The sequence below is a fragment of the Xenopus laevis genome, chromosome 6L, assembly GCF_017654675.1.
Source record: "Xenopus laevis strain J_2021 chromosome 6L, Xenopus_laevis_v10.1, whole genome shotgun sequence".
Lineage (NCBI taxonomy): Eukaryota > Metazoa > Chordata > Amphibia > Anura > Pipidae > Xenopus > Xenopus laevis.
In genome coordinates this window covers 102,006,798-102,028,384 of record NC_054381.1, presented here as the reverse complement: position 1 = coordinate 102,028,384, position 21,587 = coordinate 102,006,798, and the positions used below count along the sequence as shown (strand labels likewise).

The 21,587-nt window shown below is 41.9% G+C and overlaps 1 protein-coding gene across 2 annotated transcripts in view; it reads left to right on the top strand.

Moving 5' to 3' along the window:
• Nucleotides 1-7,493: 7,493 nt before the first annotated feature.
• ripor2.L (RHO family interacting cell polarization regulator 2 L homeolog) overlaps nt 7,494-21,587 on the top strand; it is a 120,295-nt gene continuing 106,201 nt past the window's right edge. For both annotated transcript variants that reach the window (XM_041566337.1, XM_041566336.1), the window contains exon 1: nt 7,494-7,567. In XM_041566337.1, coding sequence (XP_041422271.1) covers nt 7,495-7,567 — 73 coding nt within the window. In that variant the 5' untranslated portion in view covers nt 7,494. The remainder of the gene's footprint in view (nt 7,568-21,587) is intronic.

Genomic DNA, 21,587 nt, shown 5'->3' with positions numbered 1-21,587 from the left:
CCAATAGGAAGTTGAGGGATAGAATCAGGGAACACGTTAACAACATAAAAAAAAGGGAATGAGAAACACAGCGTCTCTAAACATTTTAAAGATTCCCACGCAATGAATCCTGCTGGTTTACAATATTGGGGGGTGGAAGAAGTGAAAAAAAGATGGAGAGGGGGGGATTTGATAAAAACCACCCTACAGTGTGAAAGCCGCTGGATTTACAGCCTAGAAACCTTTACGCCTAAAGGACTTAATGTGGATATCAATTTGAGAGCCTTTCTATAATTTAAATGGAAAGAAAAAAATGTGTATTTGTATGTAACGATTTAATTGCCCTAGAATTTATAATTTTGCTGCCTATTTGAAATTTCTAAATGACCTAGATTACAATTATGCTGTTTATGCTGTATGTGGGAACTGTTGGAATGTTTTTAGGGTAAAGAGTGGAAAGGCTGTGTAGCATGGGGACGTGTATATCCATCGGTGGGAATAGTAAGCATGTCTCCCCTACGATTGAAATAGTCTGTTGGGTTGTGGTAACACAGAGGAGACTTTTCGCTGGAAAGAGGTTGCTATAGCAACATATAAACAAGTAGGACGGAGAAGCGGAAGGGAGGAACACGTAGCCGGATCCGATATCTCTTCATAAGGTGACATGCGCACTGACACTTTCGAAGCCCTTGAGGAAGTCAGTAGACGAAACGCGTCGGGCAGTGACGTCATCCACGAGCGCACTGGGATACACGAGGCGGTCGAGACGCCGGCAATAACATCTATACCGGCTGCCTAAGTGACTCCAACAGATGCCGAACTGGTGACTTTTGTTTTAATGCGAAAATTTTAACAGTAACATTGTGAGTGTGATTTTAATGGTATTTTTGGGATTAAAAAAGTGATGATTTTACACTATGTCAGCGCATTGTGTTTAAGCCACAGAGGTTGGAGAGAATTGAGGGGATGATCGTCCAATTATCTTTCTAAACGCCCAAACTTCGTTTAAACGTTCGTGAGTATCCTCACATTAGACTCACCTATTGTGTGAAGTTTAAGCACGGCAAATAGCTTATTCTGGAGAAGGCACCTTTTTTAGAAATATTTTAATCTCACAAAAGGGTGGACTTTATCTATGAAAAAATACTACACTATATGAGAATCAATTTTTTGCCCCTTTGTCTGTCTATACCTCGTGCTGGATGAGCGCTGGTTTCCCTTCGCAGCTTTGAACTGGATACAAGTTCAAGTATCCATTGGAGAGAAATAATCCATTTTCTGGTATAATAATATAATATTTTGCCGCATGAGGCACTGCAGAACTGTGTGTGTTTCAGTGCAGAAGAATGTGCTAACATAATCTCTGATAAAGATAACGGAATCCTTGCTATTTATATGTAGTTAAACACGTGCTAGGTGGAGCATCCTTGTAGAGGGATCTTACAAACCACAAATTCCGTTCCCAAGCTCACTGCCATCTTATGCGGTTTGTAAAAAACAGAAGTAAACCTGAGTGTTGAAACTTTCTTCACAAACATAAGAGAATAGTTATGATGTGCTATTTTGTGCTATAAAACTTCTGGTTCTGGTGAAATTCAGATAAATGCAGAGCACTCGCTTGTCCGCTCTTCAGTACCCATGTGTGGTCATATGCACCTGCACCCACTGGAGCATCCTTTAGAGCAGTGCTGTCCAACTGACACCCCCCCTTGTGTGGCCCCCACAATGAAAGTCTGCCTGCTGTGCCTTCTTACCTTGTGTATGATTTAAAAGGTATCAGTACTGAGATGAATTGGCTCCTGCATTGTTTAAACATCAAATTTAAACAGTAAACTTCACATTTGTAATCTCCCCTGCATTACCTGTGACACCTCTGTGGTTCACACCCCTAAAACCCTTACTGTTTACATCTCAGACCTAAAGTAAATGTGTCTACATTGTTCACCTGTTGACACATCAGACAAACTGCTGGAGTGGCACCAGCATTGTGTCACCGTATGTAGCACAGTATGAACTGTTCATCTTAGAGTCTGATAGGTTTCCCTGTCTCCTGCTATTTTCTGCCTGCCCTATGCTCCCTGTGTGTGCCATACTCTGCCTGCCCTATGCTCCCGTGTGTGTGCCATACTCTGCCTGCCTATGCTCCCTGTGTGTGCCATACTCTGCCTTCCCTATGTTCCCTGTGTGTGCCATACTCTGCCTTCCCTATGTTCCCTGTGTGTGCCATACTCTGCCTGCCCTATGCTCCCTGTGTGTGCCATACTCTGCCTTCCCAATGCTTCCTGTGTGCCATAATCTGCCTGTCATATGCTCCCTGTGTGTGTCCTTCTCTGCATGCCATACTCCCTGTGTGTGCTATACTCTGCCTTCCCTATGCTTCATGTGTGTGTCATACTCTACCTGTCATATGCTCTCTGTGTGTTCTATTTTTTGCTTGCCCTATGCTCTCTGTGTGTGCCATACTCTGCCTGCCCAATGCTCCATGTGTGTGCCCTACTCTGCCTGCCCTATGCTCTCTGTGTGTGCCATACTCTGCCTGCCCAATGCTCCATGTGTGTGCCCTACTCTGCCTGCCCTATGCTCTCTGTGTGTGCCATACTCTGCCTGCCCAATGCTCCATGTGTGTGCCATACTCTGCCTGCCCTATGCTCTCTGTGTGTGCCATACTCTGCCTGCCCAATGCTCCATGTGTGTGCCATACTCTGCCTGCCCTATGCTCCCTGTGTGTGCCATACTCTGCCTGCCCTTTGCTTATTGTGTGTGGCATACACTGTCTGCCCTATGCTCCCTGTATGTGTCATACTCTGCCTGCCCTACTCTGCCTGTGTGCCATGCTCTGTCCTCCCTACTCTGCCTGTTGGAGGTGAACCTGGTGTGGGTTTGTTAGCATTTGGTCCCCAAGGTGTTTAATGATGTGCTAGGGTGGCTATGTTATCCACAGGGGAGGATGAGGCATATGGATTTAAGAGTATGTCTTAATATGACTTAATAAACTTGTTTCACATATGGATGATAAGTGATATCTCTGCAGTGAGCACAAACCATTAGGTTTTTTGGTGTGCTACCACCACTAATGTGGACATGGTCTTAAAAGTTCTTGTGGTAACAAGGGTGTGATGTAAAGATGGTGTGGTTTAAAACAGTGAGTCATCAACACTGGCTTGCATTATTGGCTCTCCACCATGTAAGCCAGAAAAATTCCAGCCCTCGGTACCACAGAAGTTGGACAGCTCTGCTTTAGAGAATAAATCTTGGGATTGATGAGAAATTAAGTAATCTTCCAGAAGGTGGATACATAAATACATCAAGTATATTGAATTTATAAATATGGAGGCAGCATCTAGAAAATAGGTCCAGCAAGGGATATACACTAAATTCCCACACCTTGGGGCATAATTATTAAAAATGACAAAAGTTGACAAAAAACGGTGTAAAAAGCTATGTAAAATAAATGACAAATTTATCAAGGTGTGTTATATTTTACCCCATGCGAACACCAAGTATTGCCAGGTTAACGCCAATGAAACTTTTTATTTATTTATTTTCTCTTAATTTTATTTATTATTTTTAGGTAATGCAATGTAGGTAACCTGCTATATGAGACTTTTAACCCCAACTGAGCAAGTAAAAATGCAAAAATATACTGTTACATGCAATGTTGGCCAGTTACTGAAACTTCTGTCATTTATTGCCATTTTTCATAAAGTGCACCCATAAAGCCATAAAGATCTTCTGCAAAGTGGCTTTTTTCCTCTTTTTTCATTATTTTTGGAGTTAGGGTATTCACTGGTAGTATCCACGACTCCCCCCCCACACACACACACACATACAAAATCACGAATGACTAAAATGAAAGCATGCCCCTGCCTGGCCCTCTGCACCCCTGGGCCTACCTGTGGCCATGAGCTCTGCTTCCTTGGGAGTTACGCCATAAGATTTAGGTGGGTTCATACGGTTTAGATAGGTCCACAAGGTTAAGGTAGGTTCAAAAGGTTAAGGTAGGTTCACAAGGTTTAGGTAGGTTCATAAGGTTTAGTTAGGTAAACTAAAGGCAGAATGAGTAGAAGGGAATTTTGAGGGCAACCTTCTATACCAGTATCATGATAACAGACGCAATTGACGCTTGGTCTTGAGAAAGGTCCCAAGTGGAACTGAAACATTGACAATAAATTTCTTTCATTTTTCAATGCATTATTAAGTCTAGAAGTGCATCTGTTATCATGATACTGATCTATGCCCCATGGGAAAGCACCCTGGTGTGAACTGTGTTGTATTGGAGTCCACCACACATGTGGATTATTATATTATGTTATACACAACATAAAAATACATTAAAATATAATAAGTGATAAATAAGTGGTGATGGGCGAATTTCAGCGTTTCCCCGCTCGCAAAAATTCACTGGCGTCAAAATATTTTTGCCACCCAAGACAATTCTGACCCGGCGACAATTCTGATGCCGGCGACAATTCCGACACCGGCGACAATTCTAGGCGCCCTTTAATGGTGCTGCATGAACTTGTATTTGTTCCTGAATCCATCCTGCTTCGCGTTTGGGAATTTTCCGCCGTTTTGCGAATTTCGCAGGAAATTCGCAAATTTTTCATTTTTATCATGTATTATACTCTTTTGGTTGGCACCAAGCTTTAAGGAAGTGCAGCCTCCAAGGTACTGCTAATTTAAAAAAATTAAAAGAAGAGAAATGTTGCATTTCCTTCCTTTTTACAGTACACTATGTCATGTAAGAATATTGCAGTACATCAAGATGACAAACAGATTTCAGTATTTTCATAATTCATGTAAGAGCATGTGTGTGTATTTCCTTTTCCAAGACAAGTACTTGTAAGATGCTTCAAGCAGTGCTGCTGAAAACCAGATAATCATAAGGGTATGCAGTAATGGAACCCCTCCAAAAAAATTACATACTCAGTTTTTGTAAGCTTTTACACACATTAACCCTAAAAATGAATATGGCTAAAAATGCCATGTTTTATATACTGAACTTATTGCCCCAGCCTAAAGTTTCAGCTTCTCAATAGCAGCAATGACCCAGGACTTCAAACTTGTCACAGGGAGTCACAATCTTGGAAAGGATCAGGATTGGAGAATGTAGAATAGTCAGGCAGGCAGAGTTCAGCTTTTAGAGGTCAGAATAATCAGGCAGGCAATAGTCAGATTGGAGAATAAACAGGCAGGCAAGGGTCAGGATACAGAGTTCAGAATAGTCAGTTAACAGGCAAGGTCAAAACCAGAAGGAACAAACAGGAATAAAGTGCCTATGAACTACCAAATAGAACCAATGTGCTAAATACTGAAATCCCCTTAAATAGTTTAATTTCCGCGCCATTGCGCCGTGACGTCATCACGCCGGAGCATAAACCTGGAAGAGTGTGGCTGCATACACCATAGGGGGAAATGGCACAGGAGCAACAAGGATGCACACGGCGGGCGTCCCCACCAGCCACTAGACCACCAGGGTAAGTTATTGTCATTACAATGATGCTTTTGAAAATGTTTAATAAATGTATACTGGAAAGTTGCTTAGAATTGTGTTTTCTTTGAATTGCCCTTTAAAGTGGAATGTAAATGTACCAAAAGGGAACTGAAAGTTCACTGTGGCTCACACACTGAAACTACCAGGCAGATATTTTGATGATGTACTGTATATCTATGTATTCTGTAATGCATGCCATTAGACTCCCAGCCTGACTGGGATATTAGTTAGCGATGAACGAATTATTTCGCCAGCCATGATTTGCCATACTGATCTAAATGTATTATTCGATGTAGAAAAGGGTTCATATGTGTTGCCAGAACCTTCGTTGTCAACTTTATATCCGCATTTAACAACGAAATAGGACGAAAATTCTCGCAACAGGTAGTGTCCCGACCCTGTTTAGGTATGACCACCAATCTTGCCTCCAGGGATTCTGGTCTAAAGGATCCGCCTTTTGGGATTTCTAAGAACGAATTTGGAATTTTTAACCTTGTTGGACCAAATATTTCCCCCTTTGTTGGGCACAGCAGATCTCCAACTTAAACTACTGGTTTATGGAGTGACACAGAGAACCAGGGGGAGATAAGGCATCTGTGTCAGCATAGGAAACCAGAAGGATAAGCAAATAGCTAAAAGTATGAGCTTATACATTGAAATCCTATAGCAGCACTGCTAGGGTTGCCACCTGTCTGGGTTTCACCCAGACAGCCTGTTTTTTTGAATGGGCTGCCTGGGTGAAAAGTGCCTGTCCGGATTTTCAAATTAGGTAATCTGGACAGGACATTTGAAGATGTTAATAGCCTTCATTATGTTCAAGTTTTTTCATAGGGTTTTGCCCGAAACACTATCAATTTGAGAGATTCGAGTTTTTGCTGCTGAAAACTTGATTAGTTAAAGTTTTTAGGTTGGTAAGCCTGAACTCGCTGATTCAAGCTTTTTCCATTTGAGTTTTTTCTTAAATTAGAAAACATTCGAGGTATAAAAAAACTGTTTGATAAATAACCCCCTAAAAGAAAAATAAATGAAAAATATGACATTTCTAGCCATATTTATATTCAGTTTAGATATTTTTCTATATGCAGATTATAATGTGCACAAAATCAGAGATCCAGTAGGGGCCCAATCTAAGTTAAAGGGCTTCTGTAGTGAACTGTTTTATACTATGGTGTAGAAAACCCCCTATTAGCAATAGCTTTACATGTTTTCGAGTAACCCTCTGGCCATTATATTTGTACTGATAATGCAGATCAGTCTTGCCTAATACTTAGGAGAGGTCAAGAGGAGAGGTGACTTTGTGAAATGAAAATAAATTGCTGTTATTGATAATGACCAAAAGGATCCCTGAAATTAATCTTCATTCATATCTTATTTAATTGTTTGCTGATTGTCACAATTCAGCTAGTAGAAAACACAGTGTATTTTGGGGATATTGTCATATGCAGATTAATGTTTCATTATTATATGAGACTGTAGTTATGTTTGATATTAAAATACAATCAAAATGTATTAAAAAAATGCAGCAAAGGCAATGCACAAATGAAAGTAACAAAAATGAGGATAAAGATAATTTCTTCTATAAAATAAATTATAAAAAGATTTTATCAAGTAAAATCAACTTGTTATTATAGTCATAATAAAAAAGGAGATTCTTTGCATCATAGGATAGCTTTTTGAGAAAAAGATTGCATTTTGTTTAGTGATTGTTTCTCTTAATGTCAAAAATATGTATTTTGCATTAATAAAAGGAGACACTGCTCAAGCTGGGTAATAGTATACCCATTCATAATCCCTTTTGTACACTAATTTAATGTTCTAAGACACAACTGTCAGAACGAACGTTTGCATGTTAGTCATTACCACAACCATCTGAAAGAAAAAGCTTTTTTTCATGAAACTGTTATCTTAAGAACGTATGCGGATGATGAAGCTTGCAGGAAGCTGTTAGCTGAACGATAGGTTCCTCCTCCAAATGTGGGTGAGCACTTGACTCTTGATACTTTTCCTGCTGAGCTGCAGACATGATGCAGGGTCCGGAGAACAATATGCACCTTCAAGAAGAAAATGAAGAAGATGATGATGTCTTTTGTGGAGGTAAAACTATCTTTTTAAAAGCATCCTTAGATTTTTGAGGTTTTTGTAAGGGAGACAGAGCCTAAACTGCTTATTTTGTCCATGTATTGATATCATCCTCATAATAACAAAGGAAATGATTTTGACATCCACGTATATTTAAATGTTTTAATGTGAAAATGTTTGCCAACATGAATATGATAATGGGAATGTCTTTAAATTCTTTAATATTAAAAAAAAACGGTGTACATTATAGATTGCAATATTGCAATATAATCCCCTAGTATTAAAGTGGTAGATATGAATTAGCAGGTAGGTCTGTCAGTGGTCTGCCTTAGAATCAGATCAAGATTAAATTAGATTTATGTATGGCTCATAATTAGATTGGATGAGGTTTAAATTAGCTTTAAGACCCAAGGCTAAAGGCTGGATCAGATTATCGTGCCCCAGCTTTAGTGTATGTAGTTCTGCAAGTGCTGGTCTAGCAGTCAATACTTGTTCCAGATTTCATAAGCACTTTCCCTAGTTATAAGTGTTGAGCTACTGAGAACAATTTGTAAATATTATAAAAAGCAGGAAAAGGGACTAGTCAAAGCAAAAATTATAAATTCACTTCTAAAATCAAGAAACAAAAGGTAACATTATGTGCAGGAATAAAAATAATCCCAAAAAAATGACAAATCCGATTAAATGAATTACAAGGTATTTTAACGGAGAAACAATTTCAGCATTGCACTATGGGTTGAGGTGAATACACTTTTGACTTACTGTGGACTCATTTCCTCATGTTAGTTTTGGAATAGCTTTAAATCTGTGTCAGAACAAGGGACCAGTACAGACCACCAGGGGTCCTGTCTTCTTCTAAGGTTCTTGAGAACAAAGGAGGATGCTGACTGGGAATCAGGTGCTTGACAACTAGAACAACATTATAACCGTACTGGCAGATAGAGATGTCGCGAACTGTTCGCCGGCGAACTTGTTCGCGCGAACATCGGGTGTTCGCGCTCGCCGGAAGTTCGCGAACGTCGCGCGACGTTCGCCATTTTGGGTTCGCCATTGTTGGCGCTTTTTTTTGCCCTCTCACCCCAGACCAGCAGGTACATGGCAGCCAATCAGGAAGCTCTCCCCTGGACCACTCCCCTTCCCTATAAAAACCGAAGCCCTGCAGCGTTTTTTCACTCTGCCTGTGTGTGCTGAAGAGATAGTGTAGGGAGAGAGCTGCTGCCTGTTAGTGATTTCAGGGACAGTTGAAAGTTTGCTGGCTAGTAATCGTTTTGATACTGCTCTGTTATTGGAGGGACAGAAGTCTGCAGGGGTTTGAGGGACATTTAAGCTTAGGTAGCTTTGCTGGCTAGTAATCTACCTTCTACTGCAGTGCTCTGTATGTAGCTGCAGTGGGCAGCTGTCCTGCTTCTGATCTCATCTGCTGACTGCTGCAATAACAGTAGTCCTTGTAAGGACTGCTTTTATTTATTTTTTTGTTGTTTTACTACTACTACTACTACTACTACTACTACTATAAGAGCCCAGTGCTATTAGTCTAGCAGTGTTGGGGAGTGGGACTGGTGTGCTAATCTGCTGCTCCTAGTAGTTCAGCAGCACCAACTTTAATTTTTTTTTTTTAATATTCATTTTTTTTTTATTTTACTTTTTTTTATTTTACTACCGCTGTAGTAGTGTATAAGTTGACCTTTTAGGCATTATTTGCCCTGTAGGCATTATTTGCACACTGTTTTCTTCAACCCGCCATCTAGCTGTGTGACCTTGTTCACATTCTGTCTAAATATCCATAATATTACCGTCTCCAGAAAAAACACCGGAGTCACTTTTTTCAAGCAGCCATAATATATTTTACGTAATCCGTATCCACCGCTGTAGTAGTGTATACGTTGACCTTGTAGGCATTATTTGCACACTGTTTTCTTCAACCCGCCATCGAGCTGTGTGACCTTGTTCACATTCTGTCTAAATATCCATAATATTACCGTCTCCAGAAAAAACACCGGAGTCACTTTTTTCAAGCAGCCATAATATATTTTACGTAATCCGTATCCACCGCTGTAGTAGTGTATACGTTGACCTTGTAGGCATTATTTGCACACTGTTTTCTTCAACCCGCCATCGAGCTGTGTGACCTTGTTCACATTCTGTCTAAATATCCATAATATTACCGTCTCCAGAAAAAACACCGGAGTCACTTTTTTCAAGCAGCCATAATATATTTTACGTAATCCGTATCCACCGCTGTAGTAGTGTATACGTTGGCCTTGTAGGCATTATTTGCACACTGTTTTCTTCAACCCGCCATCGAGCTGTGTGACCTTGTTCACATTCTGTCTAAATATCCATAATATTACCGTCTCCAGAAAAAACACCGGAGTCACTTTTTTCAAGCAGCCATAATATATTTTACGTAATCCGTATCCACCGCTGTAGTAGTGTATACGTTGGCCTTGTAGGCATTATTTGCACACTGTTTTCTTCAACCCGCCATCGAGCTGTGTGACCTTGTTCACATTCTGTCTAAATATCCATAATATTACCGTCTCCAGAAAAAACACCGGAGTCACTTTTTTCAAGCAGCATTCATATATTTTACGTAATCCGTATCCACCGCTGTAGTAGTGTATACGTTGGCCTTGTAGGCATTATTTGCACACTGTTTTCTTCAACCCGCCATCGAGCTGTGTGACCTTGTTCACATTCTGTCTAAATATCCATAATATTACCGTCTCCAGAAAAAACACCGGAGTCACTTTTTTCAAGCAGCATTCATATATTTTACGTAATCCGTATCCACCGCTGTAGTAGTGTATACGTTGGCCTTGTAGGCATTATTTGCACACTGTTTTCTTCAACCCGCCATCGAGCTGTGTGACCTTGTTCACATTTTGTCTAAATATTGATAATATTATCGTCTCTAGAAAAACCACTTGAGTTACTTTTTTTCAAGCAGCATTCATATATTTTACGTAATCCGTATCCACCGCTGTAGTAGTGTATACGTTGACCTTGTAGGCATTATTTGCACACTGTTTTCTTCAACCCGCCATCGAGCTGTGTGACCTTGTTCACATTTTGTCTAAATATTGATAATATTATCGTCTCTAGAAAAACCACTTGAGTTACTTTTTTTCAAGCAGCATTCATATATTTTACGTAATCCGTATCCACCGCTGTAGTAGTGTATACGTTGACCTTGTAGGCATTATTTGCACAGTGTTTTCTTCAACCCGCCATCGAGCTGTGTGAGCTTGTTCACATTTTGTCTAAATATTGATAATATTATCGTCTCTAGAAAAACCACTTGAGTTACTTTTTTTCAAGCAGCATTCATATATTTTACGTAATCCGTATCCACCGCTGTAGTAGTGTATACGTTGACCTTGTAGGCATTATTTGCACACTGTTTTCTTCAACCCGCCATCGAGCTGTGTGACCTTGTTCACATTTTGTCTAAATATTGATAATATTATCGTCTCTAGAAAAACCACTTGAGTTACTTTTTTTCAAGCAGCATTCATATATTTTACGTAATCCGTATCCACCGCTGTAGTAGTGTATACGTTGACCTTGTAGGCATTATTTGCACAGTGTTTTCTTCAACCCGCCATCGAGCTGTGTGAGCTTGTTCACATTTTGTCTAAATATTGATAATATTATCGTCTCTAGAAAAACCACTTGAGTTACTTTTTTTCAAGCAGCATTCATATATTTTACGTAATCCGTATCCACCGCTGTAGTAGTGTATACGTTGGCCTTGTAGGCATTATTTGCACACTGTTTTCTTCAACCCGCCATCGAGCTGTGTGACCTTGTTCACATTTTGTCTAAATATTGATAATATTATCGTCTCTAGAAAAACCACTTGAGTTACTTTTTTTCAAGCAGCATTCATATATTTTACGTAATCCGTATCCACCGCTGTAGTAGTGTATACGTTGACTTTGTAGGCATTATTTGCACAGTGTTTTCTTCAACCCGCCATCTAGCTGTGTGTATTATCGTTTCCAGAAAAACCAACTGAGTTTTTGTTGTTGTTGTTGTTTTTTTAAAAATAATGCCAGGCAAAGGCAGGCCGCCACGCAGAGGCCGTGCTAGGGGCCGTGCTGCTATGCAATCCTGTGGCCCTAGCAAATTGCCCAGTTTTAAAAAGCCAATGACCCTGAACTCCCAAAATGCTGAAGAGGTAGTTGACTGGCTTACACAGCACACCCCATCCTCTACCGTTTCTAACTTTACCACAACATCCTCCTCATCCTCCACTGCTATGGCCACCCCACGTAACACTTCCTCCACCACCGGTGCCCCTTCTTCACTGGGGTCAGAGGAGTTATTTTCCAATGAGTTTCTTGAACTGAGTAATGCGCAACCATTATTGCCAGAAGAAGATGAAGGAGATGAGGACCTTACACCAGATTTAATTCTGGCAGAGAACACGATAGAGATGGACATAATGAGTGATGAGGAGGAGGTCCCCGCTGCTGCTTCCTTCTGTGATGTGTCAGAAGAAATTGATGCATCTGAGGAGAATGATGATGAGGAGATTGATGTTTTGTGGGTGCCTAGTAGAAGAGAGCAAGAGGAGGGTAGTTCAGATGGAGAGACGGAGAGTCAGAGAGGCAGTAGGAGAATAAGACTTAGAAGAAGCAGGGAGGACAGCCCGCAGGGATCAGTAGGGCAACAACATGTATCGGCACCTGTGTTCAGCCGGCCAACGCACCCGCCATTGCCGCCAATACCGCCAACTCCGCCAACTTCTACTGTTACCGCCAGATCGCACACTTCCAAAAAGTCAGCAGTGTGGGATTTTTTTAATGTGTGTGCCTCTGACAAAAGCATTGTAATTTGCAATGAGTGCAGTCAGAAACTGAGCCTTGGTAAGCCCAACAGCCACATAGGTACAACTTCTATGCGAAGGCACATGAGCGGCAAGCACAAAGCACTTTGGGAGCAACACCTCAAAGGCAACAGGCAAACTAAAAGCCACACTCCTTCTGGTCCAGCATCTTACTGCTCTACCTCTGCTCTCCTTGACCCGTCTGAACCACCCTCCACTCCGCCTTCCACCTTGACCACCTGTTCCCATTCCCAGTCATCTGCCACCAGCCAAGTTTCTGTGAAGGCCATGTTTGAGCGTAAGAAGCCAATGTCTGACTGTCACCCCCTTGCCCGGCGTCTGACAGCTGGCTTGTCTGCACTCTTAGCCCGCCAGCTTTTACCATACCAGCTGGTGGACTCTGAGGCCTTCCGCAAATTTGTAGCAATTGGGACACCGCAGTGGAAGGTACCCAGCCGCAATTTTTTTTCTAAAAAGGGAATACCACACCTGTACCAACATGTGCAGAGCCAAGTTACCGCATCTCTGTCACTTAGTGTTGGGCCAAAGGTCCATATGACTACTGACGCATGGTCCTCCAAGCATGGTCAGGGCAGGTATGTCACCTACACTGCCCACTGGGTGAACTTGGTAATGGCTGGGAAGCAGGGAATGGGTAGCTCAACAACAACAGTGGAGTTGGTGTCACCGCCACGGATTGCACGCGGTTCTGCCACCACCTCTACTCCTCCATCGCTCTCTACCTCGTCTTCTTCTTCTTCTTACTCTGCTGCTGGATCCTCCTTCTCCTCCTCCACACCTGTGCACCCCCAGCTCCCCCTAGGCTATTCGACGTGCCAGGTACGCCGTTGTCACGCTGTCTTGGGGATGACGTGCCTGGAAAGCAAAAACCATACCGGATCTGTACTCCTGTCATCTCTGCAGTCACAGGCCGATCGGTGGCTGACCCCACACCAACTGCAGATCGGAAAAGTGGTGTGTGACAATGGAAGCAATCTGTTGGCAGCGTTGAGACTAGGCAATTTAACACATGTGCCCTGCATGGCACATGTGTTAAATTTAATAGTCCAACGTTTTGTCTCCAAGTACCCAGGATTCCAGGACGTTCTCACCCAGTCCAGAAAGGTGTCGGCCCATTTCAGACGTTCCTACACAGCCATGGCACGCCTTGCTGACATTCAGCAGCGCTACAACATGCCAGTCAGGCGTTTGATTTCTGACAGCCAGACTCGCTGGAATTCAACGCTCCTTATGTTGGAACGTCTGCTGCAACAACAAAGGGCCGTCAACGAGTACCTTTTTGAACTGGGTGGTAGGACTGGATCTGCACAGCTGGGGATTTTTTCCCCCGTTACTGGGTGCTTATGCGCGATGCCTGCAGGCTCATGCGACCTTTTGAAGAGGTGACAAATATGGTCAGTCGCACCGAAGGCACCATCAGCGACCTAATACCCTTCGCTTTCTTCCTGGAGCGTGCCGTGCGACGAGTGACAGATGAGGCTGTAGACCAGCGTGACGAGGAGCTGGAAGCGCACGATTTCTGGTCGGAATCACCAGAACGAACCCAGGCACCTGCTGCAACGCAGGGAGAGGTGCCAGAAGTGGAGTCGGAGGAGGAAGGTGGCTTTGTGGAGGAGGAGGACCAACAGGAGCAGGCTTCCCAGGGGGCTAGTGGTGACCTTTTGGGGACCCCTGGTCTTGTACGTGGCTGGGGGGAGGAGACCGTGGATGATGCAGTCCTTGATAATGAGGAAGCGGAGATGGATAGCTCTGCATCCAACCTTGTGAGAATGGGGTCTTTCATGCTGTCATGCCTGTTGAAGGACCCCCGTATCAAGAGGCTTAAGGAGAAGGACCTGTACTGGGTCGCAACGCTACTAGACCCTCGGTACAAGCATAAAGTGTCAGAAATGTTACCAACATACCACAAGTCCGAAAAGATGCGGCATTTACAAACCAGCCTGCAAAACATGTTGTACAATGCTTTTAAGGGTGATGTCACTTCAGGAACTCATCAACATTCCAGGGGCAGAGGTGCCAGTAATCCTGCCACGAGCACACCTGCAAGGACAAAGCCCTTTGGCCAGTCTGTAACGTCAGACATGCAAATGTTTTTCTGTCCAAGGCAGCGCCACAACCCTTCTGGATCCACCCTCAAAGAACGCCTCGACCGGCAGGTAGCGGACTACCTGGCATTAACTGCAGATATCGACACTCTGAGGAGCGATGAACCCCTGGACTACTGGGTGCGCAGGCTTGATCTGTGGCCAGAGCTGTCACAATTTGCCATGAACCTCTTGTCTTGCCCAGCCTCAAGTGTGCTCTCAGAAAGGACCTTCAGTGCAGCAGGAGGGATTGTAACTGAGAAGAGAACTCGCCTAGGTCACAAAAGTGTCGATTACCTGACCTTTATTAAAATGAATGAGGGGTGGATCTCGGAGGGTTACTGCACGCCGGAAGACTTGTTCTGACTTCTATGCAGCTGTCCTTCTCTTCAAGCCTCATGACTCCACACACAGCTGTCCTTTAGCGTCCTCCTCCTCCCTCCGCCACCGTTACAAACTAGGGTGCAAACCCTACTGGTTTAATTTTTTCTGGCCTCTGTGCTTCAGTGGCTGCAACCAAAAAAACTGGGCAAACAATGTCTACAAGGTCAACGTATGGCAAAAAATGACTATTTTCAGCATTTATATGGCATATTTTTTCTGGCAACTGTGCTTCAGTGGCTGCATCCAAAAAAATGCATATTTTCTGCATTTATATGGCATAATTTTTCTGGCCTCTGTGCTTCAGTGGCTGCAACCAAAAAAATGCATATTTTCTGCATTTATATGGCATAATTTTTCTGGCCTCTGTGCTTCAGTGGCTGCAACCAAAAAAATTTATATTTTCAGCATTTATATGGCATAATTTTTCTGGCAACTGTGCTTCAGTGGCTGCGACCAAAAAAATGACTATTTTCAGCATTTATATGGCATATTTTTTCTGGCCTCTGTGCTTCAGTGGCTGCGGCCAAAAAAACTGGGCAAACAATGCCTACAAGGTCAACGACGTTGACCTTGTAGGCATTGTTTGCCCAGTTTTTTTGGCCGCAGCCACTGAAGCACAGAGGCCAGAAAAAATATGCCATATAAATGCTGAAAATAGTCATTTTTTGCCATACGTTGACTCAACGTATATGGCAAAAAATGACTATTTTCAGCATTTATATGGCATATTTTTTCTGGCAACTGTGCTTCAGTGGCTGCGACCAAAAAAATGCATATTTTCTGCATTTATATGGCATAATTTTTCTGGCCTCTGTGCTTCAGTGGCTGCAACCAAAAAAATGTATATTTTCAGCATTTATATGGCATAATTTTTCTGTCAACTGTGCTTCAGTGGCTGCGACCAAAAAAATGCATGTTTTCTGCATTTATATGGCATAATTTTTCTGGCCTCTGTGCTTCAGTGGCTGCAACCAAAAAAGTTTATATTTTCAGCATTTATATGGCATAATTTTTCTGTCAACTGTGCTTCAGTGGCTGCGACCAAAAAAATGCATATTTTCTGCATTTATATGGCATAATTTTTCTGGCCTCTGTGCTTCAGTGGCTGCAACCAAAAAAATTTATATTTTCAGCATTTATATGGCATAATTTTTCTGGCAACTGTGCTTCAGTGGCTGCGTCCAAAAAAACTGGGCAAACAATGTCTACAAGGTCAACGTATGGCGAAAAATGACTATTTTCAGCATTTATATGGCATATTTTTTCTGGCAACTGTGCTTCAGTGGCTGCGTCCAAAAAAACTGGGCAAACAATGCCTACAAGGTCAACGTATGGCAGTTGTTTAAAGAGAACAGTAGATTACTAGCCAGCAAAGCTACCTAAGCTAAAATGTCCCTCAAATCCCTGCAGACTTCTGTCCCTCCAATACAGAGCAGTATCAAGCAGATTACTAGCCAGCAAACTTACTATCATCTGTCCCTGAAATCACTAACAGCTCTCCCCCTACACTATCTCTTCCAAGCACACACAGGCAGATTTTTCAGATACATTTTTGCCCTTGATCCCCCTCTGGCATGCCACTGTCCAGGTCGTTGCACCCTTTAAACAACTTTAAAATCATTTTTCTGGCCAGAAATGTCTTTTCTAGATGTTAAAGTTCGCCTTCCCATTGAAGTCTATGGGGTTCGCGAACCGTTCGCGAACCGCTCGCGTTTTTGCGCAAGTTCGCGAATATGTTCGCGAACTTTTTTTCCGACGTTCGCTACATCCCTACTGGCAGATAAAAGGCAAGGTAGAAGGCAGGTAATGGCACAGGCAGGGTTACTAGCAGGTAGGGTTGCCACCTTTTCTGGAAAAAAATACCGGCCTTCCTATATTCTTGCCGTTGTTTCCTATTAATAACATTGGCATCAAGCATCCTTTTCCCAGGCAGGTCAGTAAAATACCGGCCAGGTGGCAACCCTACTAGCAGGTAAGACAAGTCCAAGGTACAGCACAGCAAGGGTTTAAAAAGTCCAAAATACATGTGACAGTTCAGGAAAAACAATGGACATGCATGGCGATGGTCAAAAACAGGGGAGCAACTTTGTGTAATCGCCAAGCAACTTTTCCCTCTGGCAAATGGTAGTTGCTCCACAAATTCACTAAATTGTGGATTTTACTGAACGTTACCTCTATCACCAGAGTTTCCTTGGCCACCTCAGACCAGAGGAACTTCTGAAACAAAGCTACATCTTCCTCAATCTGATGTCAGTGACATCATATCCTGTACACAACTTTTCTATTTTTAAAGCAGGATTGCCTTCAAAAGTGCAAACTATTAAAGATTTTTGTGTGCACAGTTTTTTTAACACATTTGATGGGCCTGCCAAATATATTTTAGGGTGGGCTCATATTTATGGCATTAGAGGAGCTTTTATGTCTTTAGTCAAGAGTCAAGAGTGAGTTTATTGTCATTTCATCCATATACGTTTGTACAGTACACAGTGACAACAAAACAACGTTCCTCTAGGACCATGGTGCTAAACACAACATAGATGTACCGGACTACAAACAAAAAGTGCAAAAATATGCAACTCCTGCAAGACAGGTCAGCATTGTGCAGGACAAGACAATGCACACTCAGCAGATGTAATATGTTAAGTAAATAATGCTAAACATCAGACATGATGGGTGTATCATTGTGACATGACAGTAGCAAGAACATGATAAAGAACAAGACAAAGTGCAGATGTGCTCACAGGGAACAACTGTATCCAATAGCTATTCATCCATACAATGGGGTACAGTGGCTGTGTAACGTTGTGGTATATAGTAAGGTCAGATGGAGTGTGTGTGTGAGAGAGATCTGTCCGGTCCCTGAGTATACAGGAGAGACAGGTTGTTGGCTCTGAACCAGTCTGTTAACCGCTGCACCACCTCTCTGTATGGTGACTCGTCATTATTGCTGATGAGACCCAACCCGGTCGTGTCATCAGCGAATTTTATGATGTGATGTGTGCGGTGCGTGGCTGCACAGTCATGCGTCAGCAGAGTGAACAGAAGAGGACTAAGCACACAGCCTTGAGGGGCTCCGGTGCTCAGTGTGGTGTTTCTGGAGATGATGTTTCCAATCCTGACTGACTGAGGTCTGTCAGTTCGGAAGTCCAGAACCCAACTGCAGAGGGAGGTGTTCAGTCCAAGCAGGCTCAGCTTTTATATCAGAGACTGAGGAATGATAGTGTTGAATGCTGAACTGAAGTCTATGAACAGCATTCGAACGTAGGTGTCTTTTTAGTCCAGATGAGAGAGGGCCAGATGGAGGGTGGTGGCTATTGCATCGTCTGTTGAGCGATTTTGACGGTATGCGAACTGTAGGGGGTCCAGTGCTGGTGGCAGCAGGGTTTTGATGTGTTTCTTGACAAGCTTCTCAAAACACTTCATGATGATGGGGGTGAGTGCCACAGGACGGTAGTCATTGAGGCAGAACACTGATGACTTCTTCGGCACAGGGACAATGGTAGTGGTTTTGAAGCACTTCGGGACAGTGGAGGTGTTCAGGGATATGTTAAAGATGTCAGTGAAAACATGTGCCAGCTGATCTGCACATTCTCTTAGCACTTTTCCAGGGATATTGTCTGGTCCTGCAGCCTTCCGTTGGTTTACTCTTTCCAGAGTCATCCTCATGTCAGCCACCGTAGGACACAGTGCCTGGTCACTAGGCAGAGTGATGGTCTTCCTCATTCCTGTGTTGTTCTGTGCTTTAAACCGTGCATAGAGGTCATTCAGCGCATCTGCAACAGAGGCGTCACTGTCACAGGCAGATGGTGTTGACCTGTACTTTGTGATCGCCTGGATGCCCTGACATTTGTAATAAAAAGTGGCCACTTCAAGCATTTACACCAAAATCCCTAAAAAAGACATGGAAACGAGTTTTATGTGCCTCCCCTATTCAAATTGACCTAAGCGTAAGAAAGGGCATGCCAGAAAGGGCATGCCATAATTGCACTGCCAAAACAAATAAAGATAACTTAATTTATAGTGCTGGTATAACATGTTAACTAAGCCCATGTGATTAGGACAGTGGTTTCAACCTTTTTCGTATGTAAACTGAATTAAGTTTCTAAATCAGCTACAAAACCCAAAAATGTGCTTGGAACCACACATGGAAACCCTTAACACCACAGACACATTTTTGGGTCCTGTCCCATAGGTTAAGAATCCCCGCATTAATGTAATAATGATTCAGTTCTATCATATTTAAAACCTTATTCCTCTTTAGGCGTAAATGTTGAAATGGAATACAGTCTCAGAAATGCATTGGCTGGATCATTATCACCCCTAGAAGTCTATATTATCTAAAATTATAGATTCATAACTGTTCTGCTCTATACAGCATGCTCCATGTAACAGATTACTTTTCATCAATAAACTTTTAGAAATTATTAAATGCTGATAAGCCGTGTCCGTCTCATTGACACTGCATTAAGTAGGTATTAAATATATTCATTACTAATATGTAAATGTTCAATATTGAATTAAGCCCGTGGAAAAATATATTTGTGGTCACAGAATGGCTTCACCTCGAGGTCTGTTATATACATGGGTGTGGTTCTAGGCTTGACAAGTTTCTCTTCCGACTATAACCACAGTGTTTTGTTATATGAAAGGTGTGTGTCCTTGTTATGTTATTACTGCAGAAAAACAATTGCAGCAGTTCCTATTAGTCTTCTTACTACTAAGGAAGTTAATTATATGTGCACACTGGTGTTTAAAATGGAACTATGATGACAATATAAATGATAAAAAAAAAATCCTAATTGACCATACATTGGTTACTATGGAATGATTGACCAGATGTCAGATCTACATTCATTTAACTCTCTTCAAGCCCAACAACAGTATAACAGTCATTCAACCAAAGTTTCAATACATTTCTAAGAACAGCAAATATATATTTACTCCAAATTTTACCCTGACTTTCATGCTGGACTTTCAGGTGTACCTAGGAAAGCAAATGGCGATCATTCTTACTAATCCTCACCCAAACTGGTTTTCAGGCTCATCCCCAACCAATCACACCGACTTATGGGACACATTAATAACCTTGTGGACCTTACTAGCCACATATCTATCTCAAGCAATGTCTCCTGCTGCAGCTGATTTACAGTACTTGCTGGTTTTTAATATATAGTAAATAGCTTCAAAGCCACCCACTCCACTTTAAGTAAATGAAAAGAATGTAATTATACAGCTAATTGTAGGTTAATGAGATGTCTTTACATTCTGGTTCATCTTTATATTCATTAACAATGTGTATAAATATGACAATGACAATATAATATACATCATACAATATTCATTTACATTTACGGGCCCATTTACAAATGGAAGCACAAGTCCAATAACATGAACAAAATGATTTGTGTCTATATCTTGCATTTTGCACATACTGCTGCATTCATAAATAAGTTGTCTTCTTGGGTATTTAAGAACAGAGACAGCTGAAGTAGTGGGCACAGGCTGATTCTTGCCAATTATTAATTAATATGTGCAAAACAATCTTCCCCAATTTCATGGGGAAAAAATATTTTACAGGACGGCCCAGTACGCACTAGACTGCGTTTCTTTATTCATTCTTTATATAAATGTGAACATTTCACAGCCAATCTGTTTCCCTGTATATATTCAATTTTATGTTAATTGAGATTCAAATAAATTGTTGTTTATGTGCAAATTTAAAATAAAGTTCAGCATCTTGAAGTCCAAGTTACTGAATCCCCCCAGTCCATTCCTTTCAGGAGTATTGAACATTTTGTACTAAGTCGTGGCACAAGTAGAACAGACATTTGCATAGCACACTGCTGGCTGTTTACAGCCCTTTCAGTTTTTATCATTGGGATGCGAAGGACATTTTTGGCTCTGGTGTGAAAACTGAAAGTGCCTAGTTTATCACTACAGTATTGGACTGGCTATTTGTTCTTTGGTGCAAAGTTTATGCAAAGCAAAAATATTATATATAAAGGTTACCCAACAAAGCACTTGTGACAGAACAGCCCCTGGGAGTCGTGCTTGCTGCCAGTCTATATGTGGTTTAGATGTTGCAGGAAAAGGAGGCAAGGTTCTTTTCAAAACAGTTATTGTGTTGGAGCCAACTCAAAAACAAAGAGAATTAAATTGGTACATCTGAGCACAAACAGGAATGCTATTACATTGTAGCATTGGCTTGCTAACTGAGCAAAAGCAAAAAAAAACTAATTTCCTTGGGTTTCCCATTTCAGCCTTCAAAGCGTAACTGTTCCGTTCTGCTTCTTGGTATCCCCTGTCTCTTGTTCTAAAGGCCTTGCCAATTACTCCCTCTTTTCGTTGGGACCTTCATAATGTCTGCCTTGCAGAACTATTCTATTGGTCATTATCTGCTTCGTATTTACTTTCACTCTGCTCTTGGAATGTTACATCCATGGATTAGGGATAAGCCAAACATTATTTCGCCATATGCGCCCATGTAAAAATTGACTTCTTTTAGGATTGTCGCAAACTCACTATGAGTGAAATATTGTGATTTTGATCTTTCTGATTTTTTATCTTTGGCAGTTATTGGTGTGCTTATGGGAATATTTCACATGTTTTATGCAGAATCAGGCATCATTTCTACATCGTATTTTCAGTATTGGCTGTAGTGTTTAAAGGGGCTAACTTGGTCTGAAAAGTGAGCTTTGAGCCCACAACTAAA